Genomic DNA, 25556 nt, shown 5'->3' with positions numbered 1-25556 from the left:
TTTTGAGAGAAAATAAATACACTGGAAACTCATAAACAGTCAGAACTATCAAATCTTCATGCAAATGTCTTTAGTGTATTCTCCATTCCTGCCAAAACCCAAAGGTGAAACTCATGCTTACACAAAAGCATTGGACAACGCTGCATCTTGTTTGTGTCACAGGACAGAAAAAAATACTTTGAGATAGCTATTTTTCTTCTCTGTTAGCTTAACAAAGCACTAAAGCTAAAATAAAAGCTAAAATTAAAACATGCCTTATGAGCTCACCTGTTCGTCACTTCGGTGGTAGTCATTATCTTCTTCCTGTTTTTCCTCAGAAGTTTCTTTGTTTGCATTTTCATCTGGTTTAGTTTCACCTTAGATAAAAAACCAGATACATGGGATAACACTGAGCAGCAGCTTGTAATGCTAATATGATTTAAACTGCACAGTTCAGGACTGCAATACAGAACAAACTTTGCTTTTCCCAAATTATGCTTATCTACTCAGGCAACACTGGCTGCCGACAGCCCCACAGATGAAAGAGAGGAATACATACAGAGCACAACCTTCACTCCAACTGCGAGCAGCCCAGAAGCTGGGTAACTTCACAGAGTCCCCATGTAGGCACTACTATGGAGATCTCCTTTGCCAAGAGTAATATGCTAGGACTGGCTAAACAGAAAGATTCTGTGCACAAATAAGGGACGAAGCAACAATCCTACACTTCGCACTGTATTGTGCAGTGTTATAAAACAATTGTGATGGTAATAAACCAACTAGGCACGTATCTCCAACAGGTCTGTTCATCATTGTACTAGCCATCACCCTCCCAAGACAGAATAAATAAAGGACCATTTACCATTTCGATGGGAATCTAGGTGCTGTTTTGTAGAACAAGTCTCCCCTTTGATGTCCCCTGGAACTTCCATGCCCAGTTTGTGATAAAATTCTCTTTGCTTTTTCATTTCCGCTGTTTAAAATTGTAAATATTAATCCCTGTAATAAAGTTCTAATGCAATATTTACGAAGTTATTCCAAATCCCTTCCCTCTTAAGTGAAAAAGGCTTGCCAACAAACAGTGGTACTGCCATGATTTATTGCTCTTCTATCTCTGGTCTTGTATGAAGTCATGCCTCATCTTATTTTTCAGAGTTAGAATGCTGCAAAGTCATCCATATAGCTACTATTATAACAGTCTATTAGAATGACATAGCATTTAAAACACTATACCTTATTTTGAATCCCTCCCATGGTATTTCAGTCAAACCATTGTTTTTGAATTTTTATTTGTAGTTCTGATTTTCAATATGCTAGAAATATTTTTAAATAATCTATTTAATCTTATTGATGTTTGAGAATGTTCTGGGTTTGCAGTTTAAATGGATTAAAAATACTCAATTTAAATTAATGTTGTAACATAGATTAAGACAAGAATTACTGAGAAGTTACTATAAGGTCCTTCTTTAGTTCAACAGATCCAGTCTCAAAGAGGATTATAAAAACCCAAATTGAAAGTTACCTGCTAAGAAATGACTTACACAGTAGCAGAAACTTCACTGAAACTAAAAGCTGTTCTACATTACAATCTACCTCTGAGAATTCTAGAAAGCTGGCCCAACAGATTTAAGTACACAGTTTAAAAAGAACAAGTGACAGTTACAGTGTGCCACCATTCAAAAGCTAAACTACTATTCTGCTTTATATAATAATATGTTTTGAAGAAATCGCCCATCTTTCCTCCCATTGCTCCCACCCCCAATTGCTGCTAGTACAGTTATGAAATTAACCTAAACACTAGGAATAACACAAATGAAGGAATATGGGTTTCCATTGTATTTTCACCAGTTCCACCCCCTCCCAATTTAGCTTTTTTTTTTTTTTCTCTCAAGTGATAAGGAAATATGTGCAAAACTATCTCTAAAAAGGTGATACCACCACTTACCTTCTTGGAGGCCTGGCACAAGTTTGTAAACAATATCTTGCATTGTTCTATCATGACTAGCAAGAAAAAAACGAAATCAAAAGTTTAGGTCAATCATCTTGGTTAAAAGTATTTCTCTTTAAAAAGTTCCAGGACAAAATTGATGTAAAATCTCCAAATTTACCTAAGAATAATTTCAATTCTCCCATCAGTATTTATATCAAACAAGAGAGGACAATAACACGTAACAAATTATGAAGAAGTACAGGGTAGCACAGAAACGCAATGGAAGTTTGAAGGAGAATAGTCCTGGACATGAGGAAGACGATGACCCATGGAACATGGCCTCCTACATCAAAGCAAGCATGTCATTAATAATGTCAAAATTTGACAACTTTGAGGTAAACTCATTTTTATTACAAAAGAATCAAGGATCGTCTGTTTCTTACCTCTACAGACTCATCTCTTAGATTTCTAGATCACTTAGTTACCTTTACTGTGCTTTTCCAAAAATGCGAGAAAACAGTTCACAGGAAAAGATCACAAGAATAAAATTTTACTTTCCTCTTAAAAGCCAACATTTTAACTGTGAGCAACATCATGTAGCTCAGAAGCCTGTGTAGGTAGTGTGGCTCAAGTAAAAGAAGGGCAATAGTCCCACTGCAACTGGAGCAGTAGGACTCTACTTTAGTAGGATTCTAAACTTTAATTCCAGCTCACCTAGACAAAATTCCATTTTAGTCTAACATAAGTCACTGTCTGAAATAAACAAAGTTCCCCAAGTACCCTAAGAAACAAAGTACCCTAAGTTCCAATTGATAAGTAAAATCAGAAACTTTTCAAATGTCTGTCTCAGCTGCTGCAAGGTCCTTACCCCAACAGAGCTTGCAATACAAAATCCTGAATCTGACTTAAACAGGAGATGAGGCTTACAAGAGTAGTTTCAGGCTTTTGATCACCTGACACGAGCACTTCACAGCAGCGGAGACTAGTGAACATGTACATAAATGTTGACAAGTCAAGAGATTTAAAAATCAACCATTACAATCTTTTAATGTATCACTAGAAGAAGAATCGAAGTATCTTTAATTCTAAATTCATGTCATTTCAACTAGTAGCAATCCCATTTGCACAGGCTGGGCTTTTCAAATGTCAAATATGGATTGAGGTCAAGGGAAGTGATTTTGCCGCTCTACCTGGAGTGCTGTGTCCAGCTCTGGGGCCCCAACATAAGGAGGACATGGAACTATTGGAGTGACTCCAGAGGAGTGTCACAAAGATGATCAGAGGGCTGGAGCACCTCTGCTATGAGGACAGGCTGAAAGAGTTGTGGTTGTTCAGCCTGGAGAAGAGAAGGCTCCGGGGAGACCTTAGAGCAGCCTTCCAGTACCTAAAGGGGGCCTACAGGAAAGATGGAGAGGAACTCTTTATTGAGGAGTGTAGGGATAGGATAAAGGGTAATGGTTTTAAACTGAAAGAGTATATATTTAGGTTAGATATTCGGAAGAAATTCTTTACTCTGAGGGTGGTGAGACACTGGAAGAGGCTGCCCAGGGAAGTTGTGGATTCCCCATCCCTGGAATTGTTCAAGGCCAGGCTGGATGGGGCTTTGAGCAACCTGGTCTAGCAGAAGGTGTCCCTGCCTACAGCAAGAGAGTTGGAAATGGATGATCTCAAATGTCCCTTCTGACTCTAACCATTCTATGATTCTACAGTTCTAAGTGTCTTTTATTCATTCTTGCCTATTGGCATCTACTTGTCCCTTCAAAGTATACACTCATATAGGGAATTATCAGTGTATCATATAATGTATTATCAGTGTACACTATTATTCTTCAAATGCAGAGATGGTATAACTAGTTTCAGGCGCCTGAATCAGGATCAGCTTGAGCAATATAAATGTATATAGAACATCAACAGTTTTCAGTAAAAGTGAAGACAAATCAGACTCATTTTCTACAAGCATTGCTTCAGAAGTTGTTAGAAAACTGAGAAAGGCACATTGAAACTGCCAGAAATGAAAGCAAACTCTTACAAAGGTAGGCAAAACACTACTTGATATGCAACAGCTCATGCAAACACACTGCCACAATGGATTTCCATCAGCAAAAGATACCACAAATCAGTAAAAGTAAAGGAAAGCACTGAAGGAAAAGAAAGGGAATGTCTTTTCTGGAAACAAAAGAAAGAAGAAAAAAAACACCAAAAACACATATTAAAAAAAAGGAAACTGATGAACAATACTACATTCATGTTAGGTCAGAAAGTGAGAGCAGTCTGTGTGGGGATCAAAATAGAATGAAGGATAAGATTGCTCCATTCTAGAGATTAAAAGATACTTGTCTAATATTTTTGTTGCCATATTCTTACCTGTTCCTACGAACTAAAAAGACCTTTGAAAGATTAACTGAACAATAATACTGACAGTTATTTCTCTCATTACTCTGTCAGACACTGAAAAGCACTTTTCAACAGACTAATTATTTTGAGGGTTTTGTAAAAGTACAATTTCTACAAATGTTTCATTTATGTAACTTTTATGACTCAAGAACACAAAATGAGCAATGACTAAATCCCATTAAAACTCACACAGAAATTAAACAGTAAAGCGCACACTTTGCTTGCTTTTAAGTCTGAAAGAAGCTAACAGAAGTGAAGGATTTGCAAATTCATAGCAAAGTTTGATCCTATGTCTCCTTAATCACCTTCAACCTTCTTTTTAAAGGTTTAACATGCTGATAAGGAAGTAGGAAAATTTAGGAAAAGTTGTACTATATTAAAGAGGCTGAAACAATCTGGAGTGAACCTTGTTGTTGCACTTTTGATTTCATACTTACCCAATATACTGTAATGGGTGGCTCTGATGTATAACAATTCTACAGGTTGGACAGGTGTTGTTTTCCTCCAAATATTTCACTAGGCAGCTTCTACAGACTGATAACAAGGACATTCATAGTTATAAAGAAATAAAAGAAGCAGAATGAAAAAAAAGAGTTTGTCACAGAAATACACCTTACTAAAATTTACACAAAGTTAATTTTTTACACCCTGTAAGCGTGATGTCTAATCATGCAGAATAGTTTCCAACATCTTTGTCGTGGTTTTGGCCAAATTGGCCAATGGCCGGCAACAGATGCTCCCCCCCCAGCCTCTTATACACAGAGAGGAGAGATACAGAGATTTACAAGTTTAGAAGAAACTAAACTACTTTAATGAAATATTAATAATAAAATTAAAAGGAAAATAATTAAATAGATACAGTATATATAAAACCATATTAAGCTCCCACAATGACATCAGGCACTGGGGAAGTGCCAGACTGGGCTCAGTGACAGGTGGGAACTGGGTTCCAGAAACACTGATCCCTTTGATCCCTCAGCTTTTATACTGAGTGTGGGGCAGATGGGATAGAATACCCCTGTTGGTCAATTTTGGGTCACCTGTCCCATCCGCTCCTGCCTGCAGGTGGGACCCCTCTATGCTTTTCCGTTTCCAATCCTCCAACTGGGCAAACAACAAAATTAGCTGACCTTGGTTGTTACAGCAATAAGTACAATCAAGGGCCTCTCTGCATACCATTCCTTGGCACAAACTGTAAACATTGCTCTTATCACTCTGAAAACAAAATGTTTTCTGCACAACATGCTGTTAATTTCAGAGAGTTAGAAGAGGCCTGGCTAAGAAATAAAATTACTGAACAGAAAGCTGGTTCTGTTTTACTTCGAACCAGGACAATCTTTCAGTAATGTTCTTGATAGAGCGAATTGATGCAATAGAATTAAGGCATCTGTACCTAGCCAGAGTCTTCCTAGTAAAGCATACAACACACAATTCCACTCTGGAATTTACTAGAGCAGCAATTTCTAGCAGCTCGACATCATACTGCTTGCACCATTCAGCTTGCACAGATGATATAACAGGAACTATATACCATTAAGATAATAAGCCTATTCGCTTTAACCATGGCCATATACAGAAGTAAAGTGTATGGTGGCAATGACCCTAAGACAAAAAAATTATTCCAAAGTTGGGTACTTTTTAAAAGAACAGAAAAACTTTCCAAAAGTGGATATCTATGTGCTATTTTAATTCTAACTTTCACAGAGTACACAGCAGTTAAAATTACATGGGCACAGACCTCCAGTATTTATAAAATGTGCTGGCAGAAGCCACTGAAAAAAGTTGTTCACTATAAAGCTGCATGGTTTTGAACTGTTTCCATATGCATCCACACCATAATCTGTATCTCATTCAAAGTAAAATATTTACACTTCCTCACCCCACCTCTCCAGAAACAGTACTCGTAAAGACACTACTACGTGATATCCTGACTCATTTGAAGTTACAACTCAAAAATGTAGGGGGGGAAAAAAAAAAAAAAAAAAAGAGGGGAGGAAATAGCTTTTATTCAAAGAGCAGCAGTTCATGTAATCTTGGTATTAATGCACTCATTCTTATCACATAAAATGAAACAATTTCTGTAACTACAGTGCCATCTACCTCTCAGACCATATGACAGTACAATTAAACAAACACCTGTTGATACCAAAAAAAATTAGCAGCTGTCAATGAAGCATAGCAAGTTTGCATTCTAGATTGCATTTACATGTTTAGGATGACAGTACCGTTGCTGGTAGAGGTTAGACCAAGCCTCACGGCTTTGCACACTAAGCACAAATCTCACACAGCAGTCTGCTCCATTGCAGCACCAGAGCAGTAGATCCATTTGCAAAACTGAAGCCAAACCCCAGTCTTACCAAGTCAATGAAAGCAGAACCTGACAATGGAAGCAGAACCTGACAATGGAAGCAGGGACATGTATCCTGGGAAGAGTATAGGGACGCTGCCCAGTTGTGTAGGGATGAGGTCAGGAAGACCAAGGCGCAGCTAAAGCTGAATTTCCAAGGGACACAAAGAATAATAAGGGCTTCTACAGGTATGTTAGCCAGAAAAGTAAGGTCAAAGAAAACATACCCCTCTGATGAACACAAGTGGCAAACCAGTAACAATGGATGAGAAGGCTGAGGTACTCAACAACTTTTTTGCCTCAGTCTTCACCGGCAACCTCTCTCCCCACACCTCTCCAGTGTATGGACCACAAGGCAGGGACTGCAGGAGAAATGTCCCTCCCACTATAAGAGAAGATCAAGGTTCGTGACCAACTGAAGAACCTGAAAAGACATAAGTTTATGGGACTTGACGAGATGCATCCCAGAGTCCTGAGGGAACTGGCCGATGTAGTTGCCAAGCCACTCACATCGATATTTGAAAAGTCGTGGCCGTCAGGTGAAGTCCCTGATGACTGGAAAAAGGGAAACATTGTACCCATTTTTAAAAAGGGTAGAAAGGAGGACCCTGGGAACTACCACCCTGTCAGCCTCACCTCCGTGCCTGTGAAGATCATGGAAGAGCCTCCTAGAAGCCATGGTAAGGCACATGAAGGACAGGGAGGTGATTCAAGACAGACAGCATGGGTTCACCAAGGGCAAGTCTTTCCTGACCAACCTAGTGGTGTTCTAGTGGAGTGACTACATCAGTGGACAAGGGAAGAGCTATAGACGTCACCTATCTGGACTTCTATAAGGCCTTTGACACAGTCTCCCACAACATCCTCCTCCCCAAGTTGGACAGATATGGATTTGATGGGTGGACTATTCAGTGGATAAGGAATTGGCTGAATGGTTGCATCCAGAGGGTAGTGGTCAACAGCTCAAAGTCCAGATGGAGATCAGTGACAAGTGCTGTCCCTGAAGGAACCGTATTGGGACCAGTACTGTTCAATATCTCCATCAACAGCCCAGACAATAGGATCAAGTACACCCTCAGCAAGTTTGCAGATGACATCAAGCTGAGTGGTGCCACCTGAGGGACAGGATGCCATTCAGTGGGACCTAGACAAACGCAAGAAACGGGCCCACACAAACCTCATGAATCTCAACAAGGCCAAGCACAGGGTCCTGCACCTGGGCCGGGCCAAAGTCCAGTATCAGTAAAGGCTGGGGAATAAAGGGATTGAGAGCACCCCTGCCAAGGAGGACTTGGGGGCACTAGTGGATAAACAGGTGGACATAAGCCAGCAATGTGCACTTACAGCACAGAACTGTATCCTGGGCTGCATCAAAAGAAGTGTGGCCAGCAGGTCAAAGGAGGTGATTCTGCCCCTCTACTCTGCTCTTGTGAGACCCCACCTGGAGTACTGCGTTCACCTCTGTAGTCCTCAGCACAACAAAGACATGGACACATTGAAACAGGTCCAGAGGAGGTCCACAAAAATGATCAGAGGGCTGGAGCACCTCTCCTATGAAGGCAGGCTGAGAGAGTTGGAGTTGTTCAGCCTGGAGAAGAGAAGGCTTTGGGGAAACCTTATAGTGGCTTTTCAATACTTAAAGGAGGCTTATGATAAAGACAGGTACATACTTTTTGGTAGGGCCTGTAGTGACAGGACAAGGGATAATGGTTTTAAACTAAAAGAGAGTAGATTTAGACTAGATATAAGGAAGACAGTTTTTATGGTGAGGGTGGTGGAACACTGGAAGAGGTTGCCTAGAGAGGTGGTAGATGCCCCATTCCTGGAAACATTCAAGGTCAGGCTGGATGGGGCTCTGAGCAACCTGATCTAGTTGAAGATGTCCCTGTGCATTGCAGGAATGTTTGGACTAGATGACCTTTAAAGGTCCCTTCCAACCCAAACCATTCTATGATACCTTCTGAAAAAATATCTCATTTCAGTACATCTTCCAGTTTGGACTAGGTATACACTAACTCCTCCTAAACTGAACTTGTCACAAGTCGGCTCAGGTTCTTTATCAGGTTTCGTTAGTCTAAGCACAGCATCTAAATAAATGCAACTACATAGCTTATGGAGGGTGGTGGAGTCTTCTATATTGGTTATTTTTTCACAGGGTCAAGTTGGGGTTAATAAAACTCTCCTGAAACTGCAAGTCCCACGAGTATAGGACAGTTGATATAGGAACCCTTCTAGGGTCTGAAACAATAATATGTCTACAGTTTTTTCATTATCTAGCATTTCCAAAGTCTCCAATCTCCATTTATGCAGATACTTGGGCACTGACTGTAAGCCTGAACTGAGCTGTACATTTTTTGGTTACTTCTACAGTACACTTAAGCATATCAGAGAACTTTCATTAGAAAAGGAACAAGTAAGGTTAATCCTCACTCATTTTTTTTTTTTAATCTAAATGGTTTCATTCCTCTTGCCTTTTTTCATTTCCATATCTAGTTCAAGAATACAGTTGGTCTTTCATTGTTCTCATGAACCCACAAAAGGATACCTCTCATAACATAGCAAAAATAACACAGGGCTTTCCCTTTCAAAACATACAAGGAGAGCTTTAACATGTAAACACTACTGAAAATCAAATTACAAATGTAAAAGTTTAAGAAGATCTGCATGTATCTGCTAACCCATAATTCTAATCAAGAAACAGACGTAACTAGAAAAGATTTAACGCTGAGTTAATACTAATGAAGGTTTTATCTACTGACTTAAAGGCCTGTCTGGTCCCAAAAAACTAAAGATACAGTAGAGAAACAAGTAGGAAATAGAGCAAAAAAGCTTGTTTTCCACTGAATTGTGTTTTACAAAAGAAGTTGGCCCTGTCCCTCCAAAGGGCTGGCCCTGATCCTCTAAGTGACTCTCACCAAAGGACTACTCAAGAACCACATTTCCTACTGAAGTAAAGAGTCTCTGAGTGTCTGAAGGACAGGAAGTTAGAGAAAAATGAAGAAAGGTAAGAGAACTGTGCAGTTCCAAGTAGAAACAGAAAGAAAGAAAGCGGTGTAATTCAGCAGGGAATTCATTATCTCATCAGACAGGGCACTTTCAGGGCAGATTTTGCAAGGATGGTTTTCCAGGAACATATATTATTAACAAGCACAATGCAAACAATGCCAACACGTATGAAGTTTTTTTAAGAAGACAGGGCTGTATGCCTCTTCTCAGAAAACTGTAATTCTACGTGACACACAGCAAAGTAGTATTCTGAAAATATAACCAGCCAAAATAAGGAAGGGACAAGCCCCAAGAAGAAAACAATACAACAAAAAAAAAAAAAAAAAAGGAGCAGAAGCTAGCAATGAGCTTTCCCTGGCTTTTGAAGCAAGCACTGCAGCCCTGTGGATTAATGTAAAAATTTTCTCTGTAAGCAAGTGTAAAAAATAGTGTAAATGATGTTAGCTGAGGGGTTTCTGGGGTTTGATTGTTTCATTTTATATTAATGGAATAACGAAAAAAGACCCTCTAGCTCTTTCAGCCATGTTAACTTATAATACCGGATTTGTATATAATCTTGTAATAGCAGCAGTAAAAAATTTGGTGCAAAACTAAGTAGATGTCTAGCTTAAGGATCTCTACACTCCAAAAAGAACACTATGGAAATTAAGATGTGAAACAGATGCAGAAGGAAAAGGAGAATAACCAAAATGACATGGAAGGGTGACAAGAACAACAAACTCATTAAAGCTGAACTTCTACAGCTGAACAGAACTTATACATGAAATAAAATACAAAATGTAATCTCTCACAAATCATGAGCATTGTATTTCCCCTTTGTAAGACATTTTAGGTGAAGAATAACACTGCTGAAACTTTTCATTTTGTGGAGATGAAGCCACTGCCACCAAATAATTCCCTTCTAAGAAAGTTTAGTACTATGAGTCATTAAGTTATACAAACAACATACTAGCTTTATCAGAATAAAATACTGTGACAAGCATTTTAAAGCATGGAGCGCTTGAAGTTGCATGGCAAACACCATTTAATAGACTAATACAGGTGCATATAAACAAAACAAATGGTATTCTAAGCTCTGAGCAGATAAAACTGCACAAATGGAAGCTCCTGGGTGGCAAGGATGCGTTGGTAAATTGCAGGGACTCTGAAGACACAGCTAGAAAAAATACTTTTGGTAAAACCCTGTAATGTAAGGTGTGAAGCCATCTATGTGGCTGCTACAGAGGATATTTAATGCCATTACAGCAGGTCTTCTGGACTGAAGGTTAATTCCTCCGCCGACACCTACCTTGGCAAAAGAATATGTTTTGATCCTCAGTTTCAAGACAGAAAATAGTTTTGGAGTTACCACTTTGGACTATAAGGGTGCTTCTCCTCAGAAGGAATCTTTCTGCATCTTTAGTTGGAACTGTTCTAATATGCAAGTTTTTCATCAGAATATTGCGAAACCCTACCACTTCTCTATCCCATGATGGCAACAACAGAGATGCTGGGATGGACTCACACCTTCAGTTTTCCTGAAGCCCAAGGCTTTGCAAGGTACTAGGACATACTTCACCTATGTGAAACTACAAATTTGCAAAGTAACGTAACAATAAACAACTACTTCATGACAACATTTCAGAACAAAAGCTTATTTCTAGGGTACAATGCCATATATTTATTCTATATCGATAAACTATGGTGACTTTTTGCAGAGGAACAGGAGAACAAGAAACACTTGCAAGGCTCCACATGGAAAATGTATGCTATGTCAACTGTCACAGAAAAAAGAACTAGGTGTTCCACATTCCTTTAGGACAGACTGCATTCACGAATGCATACATTACCACTAATTGTATATGGCTTCAATTTTAATGTTCTCTTCATTTGCTTTGTTAAAAAAGCAAATAATCTGTTAAAAAAGCAGTGCCTAGTAAAGCATGCATTATTTTGGCTGATGTACAACAGATTTTTTAATTTCAACTAAAAACCATTAAAACATGTTGCAAATCAACTTTAAAAAAATAAAACCAAAACCAAAAACATTTTCTTTAATTTAATTATACTTCTACTTACAAGTATGTAAGCATTCTGTTACAGTAGTAGCATCAATCAGGTATCCATTGCACAGACGACAGGTTATATGGGCATTAATGTCCCAAAGCTTAATCTTTCTTGTTAGCATCTTTGGTGTCTGCAGAAAAGACATATTGTAAAGTAACACAGCTGTAGTGATCAGATAAAAGTCATTTGGGAATAAATTATTAACTAGAATTAACCCTAAAGATATGTTTATACAGCTTTAGGATTTCATTTACTGTATATGCACGTGCACACACACATGCACAATGATAATACTAACTTTTAACAGACTTCACAGAAGTGAAACAAAGCAAAACACGTGCTATTTTGCAAGTCAAAATATCAATGGCATAGAAAACAGTCTCTCCAGCATGCTATTAATAAGTTCCTTCACCAACCAAGAGACTCAGACTTGAGGTGAAAACCTACTATTCTAATGATCTAAGTCATCACATTCAGCCTAGTAATGGGGAAAAATTCACAAAGATTTGGAGAAAATCCTCAAAGCAATTTGAGAATTGAAAACATTTGATAATTGAAAAGTCAAAATAACTGATTTGGCATAGTAGGGTTAACCACACTTTTGCTTTGTGCCAGTATGTTTAAAGCGTAATTTTGAAGTTGTGTTTCAACAATGGAGCTGAAGAGGATGGCATAACCACCATTAAAAGGAATAAAAATCAGAAATTATAAATGAAATAGCTCGTTTAACTTTTTTTTGCAACAACCCCGATTGCTTTTAGAGAAAAGATCACACAAAGCCCATGTCTTAACAAACTGATACCGTTTAAATATAGCTATATTTTATTTTTCAAAATATATTGAAAAGAAAATTGTACTGTTACCATAACTTGACAGCATTCAAGTTAACCACCAGAGCAGGCTAAACTGGCTTACAACCTATTACATTTGGTTCCCACACTGCTGAAGTCACCAAATTACATTGTTTCCATTAAAGTGACTTTACTTTTCCTGGATCACAACTACTAGTTTTCATTTAGCTCAGCTTGGAAAACATTTCAGAATTTGAGAAGTGACACGTTCCCCAAATTGCACATAGGAATATGTTAATAAGGTTGTCTGATCTTCAATTTAATTTGTTGTATTCTTTTTCTAAGTTCAATGAAGTGGTACTAAGCAAAAAGAACTATCAAAAGGCAGGCTTTCACAGTAATCTGAACTATACCCGCACTGAAGAAGTACTTTATGTTCCATTATAACCTACAGATACGCAAGTGCAACACCCACCCATTAAAATCTGCATTGTCCTATACAAAAATGACTAGCAAGACTTCCAGTTCTCATGGCTAAGAAGTAAATGACACAAAAATCAAACTTATTTTATGGTATTTGAGATTTCTTAATTAGTGACTACCTAGTGACTAGCCATTACAGAACAAGGAAAGCATAACTTGGTTTTGTAGTGCACAAGGGAGGTCAGAATCTACGCTAGGAAACTAAGTTACTTTTCTAAATTGTATTTTATCAATTTATTTCTAACCAACTGAAAACCAGCCACATATTAAATCCTTGGAAGTTAGTACATGAGGTCTCTGAGTAAAGAAGCTACTGCATGAAGTAAGTACATTTCCATGGCACACGAGAAGAGCTATTCAACATCACTCTTTAGGAGGAGTTCAGGAGACAGCTTAAAATCACCAGTTAAATAGGAAGTCAACACATTGGAAAACATAATTCATGACAGACAAAAGAGAAATTAAGCTACAAGGATACCTAAAAAGGCAGTATCAATACAACTCCAGTTATTTGCTTAGGCAGGAATTCAGAAAAAGGTGTTCAGGATCACCACAGACTGAATCCAAGCACTAATAAGGCAGAAGAGCCAAAGATATTATGCTGAAAACTGAAGCAAATAAATTATATATTTTCTTGAAAGAGCACAACAATTTTTCCCCACTACAGTAGAGACAAGCACTGCTGCTAGGAAAAAAAAAAAAAACCCACAACAAATAAAAAAACAGTTCAGATGGGGTATAATATTATGAGAACAATGAATGAACCATACAATGAAGAAAGTAAAAATACTACAAAATGGTAATAAAGACCATTGTGCCATAAAAAGAGGATAGCAAAGACAATATACACTTCACTGATGGAATGGAAAAAATCATACACTTTTTGGCAATGGAAAAATACATGTCTTCTAGAATATCCAGAGCAAGCCTGTCAAATCAACCTTATGAAAATTTTATAGACCTTTCAACAATGACACAAAACCCCCCTCATTATACTTTTGAGGAATAGAAACTGGGAACTACTGGAAGAAACAACAGAATGGGAACACGTTTTTCCAGGGCATTAGACACCTCAGTTTCAAAACCACACAAAACCTGAAGTAGGAGAGTTCTCCAGCTTCTTGCAGCTGCTGGAACAAGAGAATGATCTCTTCTCTGCATATGCAAAGGCCCAGAGATGGTAGCTTCAAAACAGTTTGAATCTTCAATAAGCAATGCAACTTTGAAGTCTGTCAACAAGCTGTGAGTGTCAGACTCAACTTTACCCTGCATCTTGTGCAACTGAGACCCATGACATCTGGTCTCAAGAAAAAGAAGAAAATTGGAATGCCTCTCTCATTTTTCAAAACAGTTAACCTGTAACAACAGGAGGCCTTATTAAAAATATATTTAAAAAAAAAAAAAAAGGGCAAGCCAGGACAGTTCATATCCATTTAGAAAGGAAGGGAGAAACTAGCAACGAAATGCTTGATTACCCAGATGTCAGTTCAGTTAGACTACATATTTAAAGACACCTTGAATTACTTCCCAGACGGAAAGAGGCAAAAATAAAAATTAGCAAAACTACTGAGATATATACAGAAGAAATAGAAGGACTAGCATTACAGCCTCACAAAGGAAATTAAATTCATTAATAGCAGCAACAGATTAAAAACATAAAGTAATTCCACATTCATCACCTGTCTGTTTTATATCGCTTCAGAGAAAACTAAATAACATAATTGCAAATTTCACCATCAACTACTTTTTTATCATTATTAATGTATTTGAAAAGAATACACAGTCATACTACAAAATATGAAGCTAAGCCACCATTCACAATACTCAGGAAGAAACTCTCAATGTGTGCAGATGGTTAATATAGGACGTTTTGCCATGTTCATATATGAAATATGTTAACAACTACTAACTTAGAAGGGGTACTAGTCTATTTGAACCTTTGAACCACACATCTGCTCTTGGGAAGTAGCCCCAACACTCTCATGTTCCTACAACCTACTACCAAACAAAAGTTAACAGACACTTTCATCATGTAAGACAGCCAATTTCTTATCACCACACCAAAAAACCACACCAAACATACTTTTCAAGTAACCATACGTACACTGAAGTACACTGCTGCAGGGGAAAAAACGTGGATTAGATCTGAAGATTAGAAGCAAACAGAAGGTACAAAAAATTTCCAAAGACATTAATGCTGACAAGCATGTCATAAATATATTCCCAAGCCCTATTTCTATGTCATCTTAACTCCACCTTAATTATTATAAGGACTACCTGTTATTTCAGCATTGTGAGTACAGTAATAAATTAAAAATCTATTTATTACAAAATTAAGATTTTACATCACTCTAATCAGCTTGCAAGTTCCAGTTTAAATATTATTTGGGTTTATCAATAAAGCAACTTAAAACCTAGTTAATTTTTAACCTGCTGGGCTCCTCTGAAAGCAAGATGACATCTACCTTGATAAAAACTAGGTATCCTTCAGAAGTTTCAGCATCTGTTTTTGCTATTTACGTAGCACTCTCAAAGAGCAGCTTTTACCATACTAACATACAGTCACACAAAGAAAGGAGGAAAAGCATGTTTACCAGCTCCTGGATTTCTTTGAGCACTTCTGAATGAACTGACATCGTTCTGCTTAGACTACTGACACTTCCTGCACATAGAATCAATCCATGTCAGTAATCTCATACAAACTGCATCTGAACAGCAAGACTGCACGATGTCCAAAGCATGAAGTTTTACTAAGAACCACCAAGATTAGACAGCTTGCTTTAACAAACCTATTTTTCTATTTTCTAGGCAAACCCAGGTTTCCTTTTAATACATTCCCTTTGAAAAGAGGAACGACATTTTTCCAAATCTGAACTCCAGGTCCAACCTTCCACAAATCTCATCATACCATTTCTCAAACAGTGATAGGTTGAAAAAAAAAAAAAAAAAAAAAAGCTAAAAGTGAATGCAGAAACTTCCAGAACAAGTGATCTAACTTTAAGAAGAAATAGAACAAAAGTCCAAAACCATCTCTAAATTCACAATCCCAAACGAGCTTGCAGGTTAAGAACACGGAAGTGTTCAGACAACTGGATAAAGCACTGAGCAACCTGGTCTGATCTCATAGCTTACTCTTGCTTTGAGCGGCTGGATTACATGATCTCCTGATGTCTTTTCCAATCTGAATTATCCTATGATCCTATGAACTTGCTATCCTATTACACTCCCTTCATCTATCCATGCGATAGACGAGCTGAATTTCTTAACTGTTTTGACTGCTCTCAGACTGCTCATCCAGTACTTCAAGGAACTGTTGTCCTATCATAATCACATAGACATCAACTCCAATGAAGTTAGCATGAGCTCAACATTTAAAATTGGTTGCTTTAAAAAAATAAAACTGGCAGAATCAGGTTAAGGTTGAAGTCACACACAATAGCTTCAAGTAATAATAGGAGGGGATGATAAGTTTACTTTTCCAAAGCACCACTTAGGCTGATGTCTTCTTGCAGAAGTTTTAAAAATCAAAACAAAACAAAATGTACCTCTAAATTGAGACTTCTTTGTTACGGAGACTTTACAAACTCACTAGACTGCATGGGAGCTAGTATGAAAAGCAAACTTCTATAATAAACTGAGAATACTTGAATTTGCCTTATTTTACAATGTGACCAATCAGTCACTGCATAGATGCACGCTCAAGAGCTTCTGAGTCTTTCACAGGATCACAGCCCAGTTCAGAAGCAGAAGACTCAAAGAAAGTTATCATCCCATATAAAAGTAGACAACTTCAGAGGGCAGACCAGAATCTGAATGTTTACAACGTAGTTTTCTGAACCAACTTTTTCCACAGTTGAACACTGCAAAACTTAGGCTGTCATCAAACCTCTAAGGCAGTCAGCAAACAACAGAAATATCATACCGTACTTTAGTTTTTAGGAAGCCAAAGCCAAGGAAGGTAAATTGGTAGGACACAGCGGTTCATTAGGTCTTCTGCACAGTTACCTTCTTAAACAGTCACTTACTACAGCAAGCAATCTCAAATAAACTGTAAGAACTGTAGATAACTTTCAGAGACTCTCAATCCACTGAGTGTACAGTGGCATTTGATGAAAAAATTAAGTTTCTCACTCTTTACCTAGCCAACAAGTGAACATTAGAGCCAAAGCATGATCTTTCTCCCTTAAAATCATGCTGCTGAAATAGGAAGTTGTTACTCTAACTTCTCAGTTCTATAATCACAAAACACTTCTCAGCTACAGATGTTTCTTTAAAAAAATAAAAAAACACAAACAAAAACACAACAAGACACACCAACCTGAGTCTCACCTGTTTTTACAGGAAATGTAAAACACAAAAAAAAAAAAATGGCCCCTCAGCAGGTTATACAGGTTTATAGGATGATGTAGATTAGAAGTAACCTCCAAAACTTGCACTCAAAGTAGGCCCACTTAAAATGAGTTGCTGTGGGCCTATTCCTGCTACATTCAGAAAACCTTCAAGAATGGAGATTCCACAGCCTCTCTAGGCAACCTGCTTCAGGGTCTGACCACCCTTACTGCCAAAAAGTGCTCTTATTGTCTCATAAGAATGTCTGGTGTTGCAACCTGTGTGCAGTGCCTCTCATCCTACAAGAATAGCCCAGCACCATCTTCTTTATTTATGTCCACAGGTATGCTGAAAATAGCAATAATATCTTCCCTTATTTTTAGCATCATTTTCTTTAGGACCTTTGTAAACACAGCATAAAAACCAGCAACACCAGAATCTCACTCAATAGCTGAAGAGCCACTTTTAACCCAAGTTGTTAGTACTTCACAGTATAGGAATTATTTTTGAGTCAGAACAAAACAAATCAGGACTGTACTGCTTTAGAGAAACAGGAAACGTTCTAAAGTTTCAGAGACCTGAATCATGCCTAAAAAAGAATTAAGAGGTCCTGTTAAAAAAAAAAATGAAAACAAGGAGAGCCCTGAAAAGAGTGGGTGAAACCAATCTTTCTCTTAGAAAGACAAATAAAGCCTACTTTCCTAAAATTTGCCACTTATGAATCCTGAAATGGATGGGAGACACAACAAAAGAGCTGTTCAATCCAATTTTGAAAAGACTGCTTTCTTAACAGCTGTAAAACAATGAATTATTCAGAAATGACATACCAACAAGAGAGAAGAGGCAGTCTCCTTAAGTGCTGGAGCATGAAGGCCCAAACAAACACAGAAAATGTTCGAAACATCCAGCTAATACACAAAAACAATCACAAAACTATTAGTATTTCTTCAGCTTGGTTCCAATTGACATTATTCTATACCACACTGTTAGCATGGTGTCAGCCTCCCACTGTCTGCTAAATCTTACATCACACCAGGAAGAAGTGACGGAAGACAATTACAAAGGCAGTTGGACTATATTCCCAATTGAAAAACAAGCAAACAACCAAGCCCCCACACAGAGTCAGGAGAGGCTGGCAGGGGATATGCACACGTCAGATAGTCAGCAGATTTTCTCCATGCTATACTTCATCCACTAAGGCAGTATTGTATTAAGATTATCAAGCAAAAAGGTAAGCAGGGTATGTAGATCTCCCTACTAAAACTGTGTCACCATTAAGACAAGCCTGAGTGTCGCTTTACAAGCTTTCCCCTTTCAGAGAGATTTCAGCACTGAAAACTAATATTAATGCAAGTTTACGAGAGGACTTAGAAATATGGCCTTATCATTTATATATACACTAGTCAGGAATATTTTGGCCTACATGAGGCATACCTCTTAAAACAGCATTTCTTTTCAGGGTCTGCCATCCAGAGACCTGAAAAGACAGAAAAATAGTCTGAAAGTTAACATCCAAAATTCCTCAAAATTCAAGTAGTCCTGTCATCATGTGATGGCGAAATGAAAAGAACTTCATTATCTTCACAAATAACAGGGAAAAGAACCAAATAAATAAGCAGAAACCTTGAATCACAACCTATGGACTAGATAGCGATCAGTCTGTAAGAAAAGATTTTAGACTGAAGATCCACAGCCAGATGAGTATTACTCTCATTTTTCAAGCTGTATTTGCAAGTAATCTGCTCTTTGTATCTTAAGTTTCAAAAAATATTTTCAATAAAATAATTAATATTTTCCAGAATGTCTAGATATTTTCCAAAATAAAATTATATTTTAAAAAAACAACACCTTTCCATCACCTTTGGCCAGAGGATAATCTCAAGTGAGTAGATAAGTTTGACAGAAGAACGCAGTTTTTCTTCTTAACTTGATTCACACAGGAAATGCTCAGATCCTAAAGAGACAGGCATAGAGTACTACTACTTCCACCTTTCTGCTCCAAAATATCAAAAGCATATCCTGTAGTTACCGATTTTACTGTTATATTGCTAAGGGAATTATAAATACAATGATACAATAAGATATAAATGATAACACTAGGTGAGAACTTAGTACAATGCAAATAAAGATCTCTTAGCAATTCCACTGTGAACTTCTTTGACTGCATTCAGAGGAAAAAAATTACTACTAACTGAAAGCAATGCAGACTTGCATGAGACGCTCTTTTGTTAGAACCCACAAAAACAGTCCTCACTGAGGACAGAAAGACCTCATATGGACAGGAGAAGACGCTTCAGAAGGCATCTGCCACAAAAAAAGATCTATTTCTGCAGCAAAATGTGGAGAACAGAGCAGTCACTGCTCCCGAAAAAAACAAGTCAGAGGCTTATCACCATTTCAAGAGCACATCACAACATAAACTTCTGAGTAACAATCTTTCAACGGAATTGTCATGTATCTTCTCTCACTGCTACTGGAAGAGGACAAGGTAACACTTTATTTCAGCTGGAAAAAGGAAGTGGCACTCAACTAGCGAGGAAAAAGCCAACAAAACAAGTCAGTCCTAAATCACCACCATATTCTTTTTGTTCTGGGTACAGGAAGATAGTGATGTACTACAAAAACTAAAGACACGGAAATTCAGTTCATTTTTGTATCTAGACAGTCATTAGAGACTAGGCAAGTCGATCCCTCTACTGATCCTGCGCACTAACAACTCAGAAACACGTACTAATATTACAAAATGGGTTTTCTTTAAAGGATGGTTCAAATGCTATGACTGCTCTTGATGACTTAACAGATTATCAAACTGTAATTCTCATTCGTACCACTAAGTTTTGCAAAGCAAAACAGGAAGTTATTCTTACCAGGTACAAATCCAGAACGACAGTGAATGCCTGAAGGATTTGCAAACCACTACAACCTTGCTCTATTTCATAAGGATAAGCACATATATTTTTTCTTTTGCTGAAGTACAGCGTAATAACGTTACTTCATTAAAAAGCAGAAGTATAGTGCTAACGGTGGAAAAAGCCTAAAAATAAAAAGCTGTATGTGGCAGATGCTAGTAATTTTGCTGAATAATTACTGAAGTGTACTAAGCTCATACGAGACTGTACGCTGAATGACAACAGTAATAAAAGCAGCAAGTATACCTCAATTCACAAGGACGGTGTCATTAAAGTGAAAGTCACAGCTCTAAGAACAAAACTTTACAACAATGGTGCTTTGCTCAGACCCAAAACTTAAGTGTGGCAAATAAAATTTTGAAATCTGATGCTCATGATGGCCTGGCTTATGCCAGGCATAAGCCTTACACACTTTTGTTAGTAGCTGCATGCAGATGAAACCCAGCAGACAAACCTAGGTGGACAATGAGCTGAATTAAACTGCAGAAAAAAAAAAAAAACAAAACACAACAGAAAAACCAACAAAACAAACCAGTCCTTGTATGGCTGCCAATTAATTATTCTCAAAGATGTTCAATAAACATTGATAAATTAACTATTTAAATATTAATTTAAATATTAAATACTTCTAAACATATTTAACAACTGTTTCCATCTAATTCCACAATCTACATTAGCTGAACAGGCCTGCAAACACCTCATTCCATCAAGACAGAATCCAAAAAAGGCTCCTGACATTGTGAACATAAGCATGTAAATAGAAAACTAGTGCCTAGTTAAAAGGGAAGTCTAATTCATACTTCCATTATGATGCAACTGAAGGCAGTGTTGTGTGGTCACGAGGTCAGAGATTATGAAGAAATACCAGTACAGAATCTGTGCCTCTTCAACTAGCTGGATTAAAACATAAAAATAGCCTGTTATTGTAATCAGTTGGAATAGGAAGATATAAATTGTTAATGGCTGAACAGACAGTCCTCTGTCCCTAAGGAAATTTATTTAGTAGTAACATATTAGAATAATATCATGGTGACGTGCAACAGATCAAAAGAATAATGGCTAACTGAAATGAATTAAAAAAGCTCACCAGCTTAATATAAAGTACCTTGTACTTATGCAAATCTTGCCATCACAGGGCAAGAAATCTCGTATTTATCAGTCAGAAATTTATTTCAAGAAAACTGTAGCCAATACAGTCTGTACAGTACCCCAGAGAATGATGAGCATATTACCTCAGGTGAACAACTTAAGATGCAGGACAGCTTTTTTAAAAGATGTAAGGATAATGGAAACCATATTTGTGGTTGCTTTGGCTTCACATATCTCAGTTGTTTATATCCACTGTTCACAGGTTTACATTGTTGAATTTTTACTTTCAGATTCAATGTATCAGCCACTTAAAAAAAAAAAGAGAACAGTAGCTTCAAACATACTTGCAATGAGAAGGTTGTACTGGGTTTAACAAACTGCAGTAACAGAAGAAAACTTCAACAAAATTCTTTATGTTGTGTTTGCAAAACACCACTTAATAAAAGAAACTACTAGAAATAAACCTTTTTTTCGTTGAGCAGAAAGAAATATGGTTAAAGACTTAAATTTCCTTTAGCAAGTCAAGTTATGATTAACAGCCCATGTGCAGCCTTTTATGACTTACTTCAACTGCATAATTGTATGTTAAGGCAGCAAATGTACCCGGGTACTCTTTTTAGTGTCGTGCCACAAATTTCTCGCATCTCACTGGAACTTCTCACAAGCCGTTTTTCCCATTTCCGGCAAGGTATTAACACCGCCAGATGGCACCAGTGCCCTAACTTCAATAAAACAAGTATACATCTTCGCAACTCAACATGGAAAAAGAAGCCCCCGTCCCAAAAACAGAAAAACAAATGAAAAACAGCCTTTACACATTTGTTGTCTCCATCAAAGATCTACTTTTGTCTCCAACAAAGATCTACTAAGCACAAACACAGCATGCAGTTAATTCAAATCAGTACATAGTATTTTGACATTATTGTGAAACCAGCACTACCCCCAGAATACAGAAAGCAGCATGCGTCCTGATGCATTTGTTCAGAGGGTTTTGTTAACATTTTAAGTTTACCTTATGTTGATTGGAATACTGTATTTCAGTTCTGTGCCCATTTCACAGGCGTCCTGAGCAATTTGCAGAGATCACAGCAAATACAAACTAACTGACAGGTCAGGTTTCTTCAGTTCCAGTGGAAATTAAGGTATTAATTTTTCATCATCTCAGAAAAAACAGAGATGTCCTGCACAAATACTACACTACATTTTCCACTTTTCTGAGTATTTGCCTCACTGTTACATTTGCCTACACGTGTACTGACCAGTCAACAACACATGCCTGGCCTTCTAAATCTCCCTGCTCCTCTGTTTCCCCATGTTTGTTCCTTCCTGAATCACCCAAATACCTCCCTTCCCCTGCCTTTGGCTCCTCCCCAAAACAACCCTTAAGTCTTCTGCAGTCCCCTGCACCCTAGATGTCCCATACCCCTGGCAGTAACATCTCCAGCCCCCAGTCCAAAAGGTGTTCCAGCATTGCGTCATTGTCATGGGTGTCATGTCTGGACAACGGGGATGACGGCTCTCTAGGGAAAGCCCTGGTTAGGCTACACACATGACGGGGTACACCCTCCTCTGAGTCCTTAATTTGGGTTCCTTGCCTGCTCCTGTGCTCTTCTGGGCTTGTGAAGATGGGCCTTTGATAAGCCCGTGGCTCCTGTGATGGGCCTGGAAGAAGTTAGGCAGTGTACGATTATCCCATTTCCCCTGACATTGTCTCGTTGCGCTCCTTTGCGGGTGTGCAGATGAGGTTTACCATGTAACCTAACAGATCTCTCTAAATATGTTCGCAGAAGCATGTTCCAACTAAATTAGATGAGTTTGACACACAGACTGCTGGATGGATAAGGAACTGGCCAGATGGCCACCTCCAGTGACTTACAGTCAATGGCTCAATGTCGAAGAGGAAACCAGTAAAGAGTGGTGTCCCTCAAGGATACATATCGGGACCTGTAGTATTTGATATCTTCGTCACTCACACAGTGGGACTGAGCGCACTCTCATCAAGTTTGTGGATGACACCAAGATGAGTGGTGTGGTTGACATGCTTAACGGAAGGGATGTCATCCAGAGTGACCTTGATACGTTTGAGGAGTGGGCCAAACGGAACCTTGTGAAGTTCTAAAAGGCTACGTGCAAGGTCCTGCACCTGGGTTGGGGCAATCCTCCATATCAATACAGGCTAGGGGATGAATAGATTGAGAGCAGCCCTGAGGAGAAAGACTTGGTGATCCAGGTGAGCAAAAATTGGACATGAGCTGGCAATGTGTGGATGCAGTCCAGAAAGTCAACTGTACCCTGGGATGCATAAAAAGAAGTGTGGCCAGCAGATCAAGGGAGGTGATGCTCCCCCTTCTACTCTGCTCTCATGACACCTCACCTGGAGTATGTTCACAGAGTTTACTTCTTCACAGAGTTCACCTGTGTGTCCTCCACTACAAGAAAGACTGGACTTGTTAAAGCAGGTCCAAAGCAGGGCCACAAAAAGTGATCAGAGGGATGGAACACCTCTCCTATGAAGAAGGGCTGAGTACGTTGGGGTTGTTCAGCCTGGAGAAGAGACATCTCTGGGGAAACCTTATTGTGGCCTTTCAATACTGAAAAAGAGAGAAAGATGAGAAAGATGAAGAGAAACTTGTTACCAGGGCCTATAGTGACAGGACAAGGCACAATGGTTTTAAACTGAAAGAGGGGAGATTTAGACTGGGTAAGGAAGAAAGTTTTTACAACAAGGGTGGTGAGACACTGGAACAGGTTGCCTACAGACACTGTGGATGCCCCATTGCTGGAAGAGTGCAGGGTCAGGGGCTGGAGCAACCTGATCTAGTGAATGATGTCCCTGCCAATGGCAGGGGGATTGGACTAGATGATATTTGAAGTTCCACTCCAACCCAAACCATTCTATGGTTCTATGATGCTAAGCAAAATAAATGTTAAGCTGCTCTTCAGCCCTGCAAAATGGGAATTAAACAGTTATGGGGGTAAGATGATTGACCTATAGCCATATTTGCATATTGACCACAGTACTGCTATTGCTCAAGTTAGCCCTTGGCTATTGTGTTGTCATCTGTCTCACCTTTGAGACTTTTTTTTTTTTAATCTCTAGTCTTGGTTCCACAACTAGACAAATGAGTGAGATGTTTTTTCACTCCCTCCGTGCAACCAAAATAAGCTCTGCCTGAATACTTATGTAGTAAAATTGCCTGTACATAGTAAGTATAACTCAACCTTCAACATCACTCACCAAGAGACTGTGTTAGTACTGGGTTTAATGCTAGTCAGATTCTTAAGTCAGAAATTCTTACTATTCACTACTCATTACACATTACTCTTAAGATTTTAACAATTTATTCATGATCAAAATTCAAAGAGTAGTACATGACAAGTCAAGCAAAGTATACATAATGTGATCTTTAGCTAACTAACTTGACACAAAGTCTGTTATTTTAGAGAATTTAGATCACGATTAATAGTAATGTCAGCCACCAGGTAATAAAAAACAAAGAAGAGACTCTAGTATCACGTGGAAACATCCTCTGAAAATGACCAGGTACTACTCATTTCTTTCATCTATTATGAAATTCGGTCTTCTTTGGAGAAGACTTGACTAACAGGTTGAAGAGAAACTACTTAGGGTGTAGTCACATCATTACTAATAGTTACACTAGGGTGGCTTAAGAAATGTCCACCCCAAAGCAAAATACATTCACTTTTATACGGGTCTCATTCATTTCAATGCAAAGTAAGACACCACTGTTAATAAATGACATGTAAAAACTGACACAAATGTTTGAGATAAAGTAAAAGTAATAATAAGGACATAGTAGCATTAAATCTACCGATTTAATCCTTATTCACTCCACATACTTACCTTTTATGGTACAATGACAGACTGATGTGTCTGATACTTTTCCATAAAACACCTGTTTCTGTCTACACAAAATGAAATATGCTCTGCAGTAAGTTGTCCAAACAGCGAAGATGACTGTCCAATTTTTCTGTCTTGCATGTTATTAGTAAAAGATGTAAGGAGGGGAAAAAAAGTCAGAAGAAATAGCAATGCAGTTGAAGACAACTGAATGACTCAAAATTGGGTCCTATGCCCCTTCACACAAATTTTGGTAACTTATTTTCTGTCATTTCACTTTGCAGAGAGGGATGAGAAACATCAAACACCACCTCCTCACAGCTGTTAGAGGAATCAACTTTCTTACAAGAATCACAAAATGTAAGTACTACTAAAATGTTAAACATATTTT

At 38.2% G+C, this 25556-nt stretch overlaps 1 protein-coding gene across 6 annotated transcripts in view; it reads right to left on the bottom strand.

Moving 5' to 3' along the window:
- Positions 1-25556, bottom strand: part of PCGF3 (polycomb group ring finger 3) — a 52585-nt gene that overhangs the window by 10293 nt on the left and 16736 nt on the right. The window contains exons 1-8 of one of the 6 annotated variants that reach the window (XM_054185751.1): positions 23678-25173; positions 21447-21610; positions 18740-18782; positions 11715-11832; positions 4741-4837; positions 1925-1980; positions 842-952; positions 268-356 (exon numbers count right to left, since the gene is read on the bottom strand). In XM_054185751.1, the coding sequence (XP_054041726.1) occupies positions 268-356; positions 842-952; positions 1925-1980; positions 4741-4837; positions 11715-11823 (462 nt within the window). In that variant the 5' untranslated portion in view covers positions 11824-11832; positions 18740-18782; positions 21447-21610; positions 23678-25173. Of the gene's footprint in view, positions 1-267; positions 357-841; positions 953-1924; positions 1981-4740; positions 4838-11714; positions 11852-18132; positions 18214-18739; positions 18783-19164; positions 21418-21446; positions 21611-23677; positions 25174-25556 lie in introns of those variants that run through there. The other 5 variants (XM_054185752.1, XM_054185750.1, XM_054185748.1 and 2 more) reach the window with 5 other exon arrangements.

The sequence above is a fragment of the Rissa tridactyla genome, chromosome Z, assembly GCF_028500815.1.
Source record: "Rissa tridactyla isolate bRisTri1 chromosome Z, bRisTri1.patW.cur.20221130, whole genome shotgun sequence".
In the NCBI taxonomy this organism is placed as follows: Eukaryota; Metazoa; Chordata; class Aves; order Charadriiformes; family Laridae; genus Rissa; species Rissa tridactyla.
Note: the sequence above shows the minus strand (reverse complement) of the source record. Positions and strands in the feature narration are given on the sequence as shown.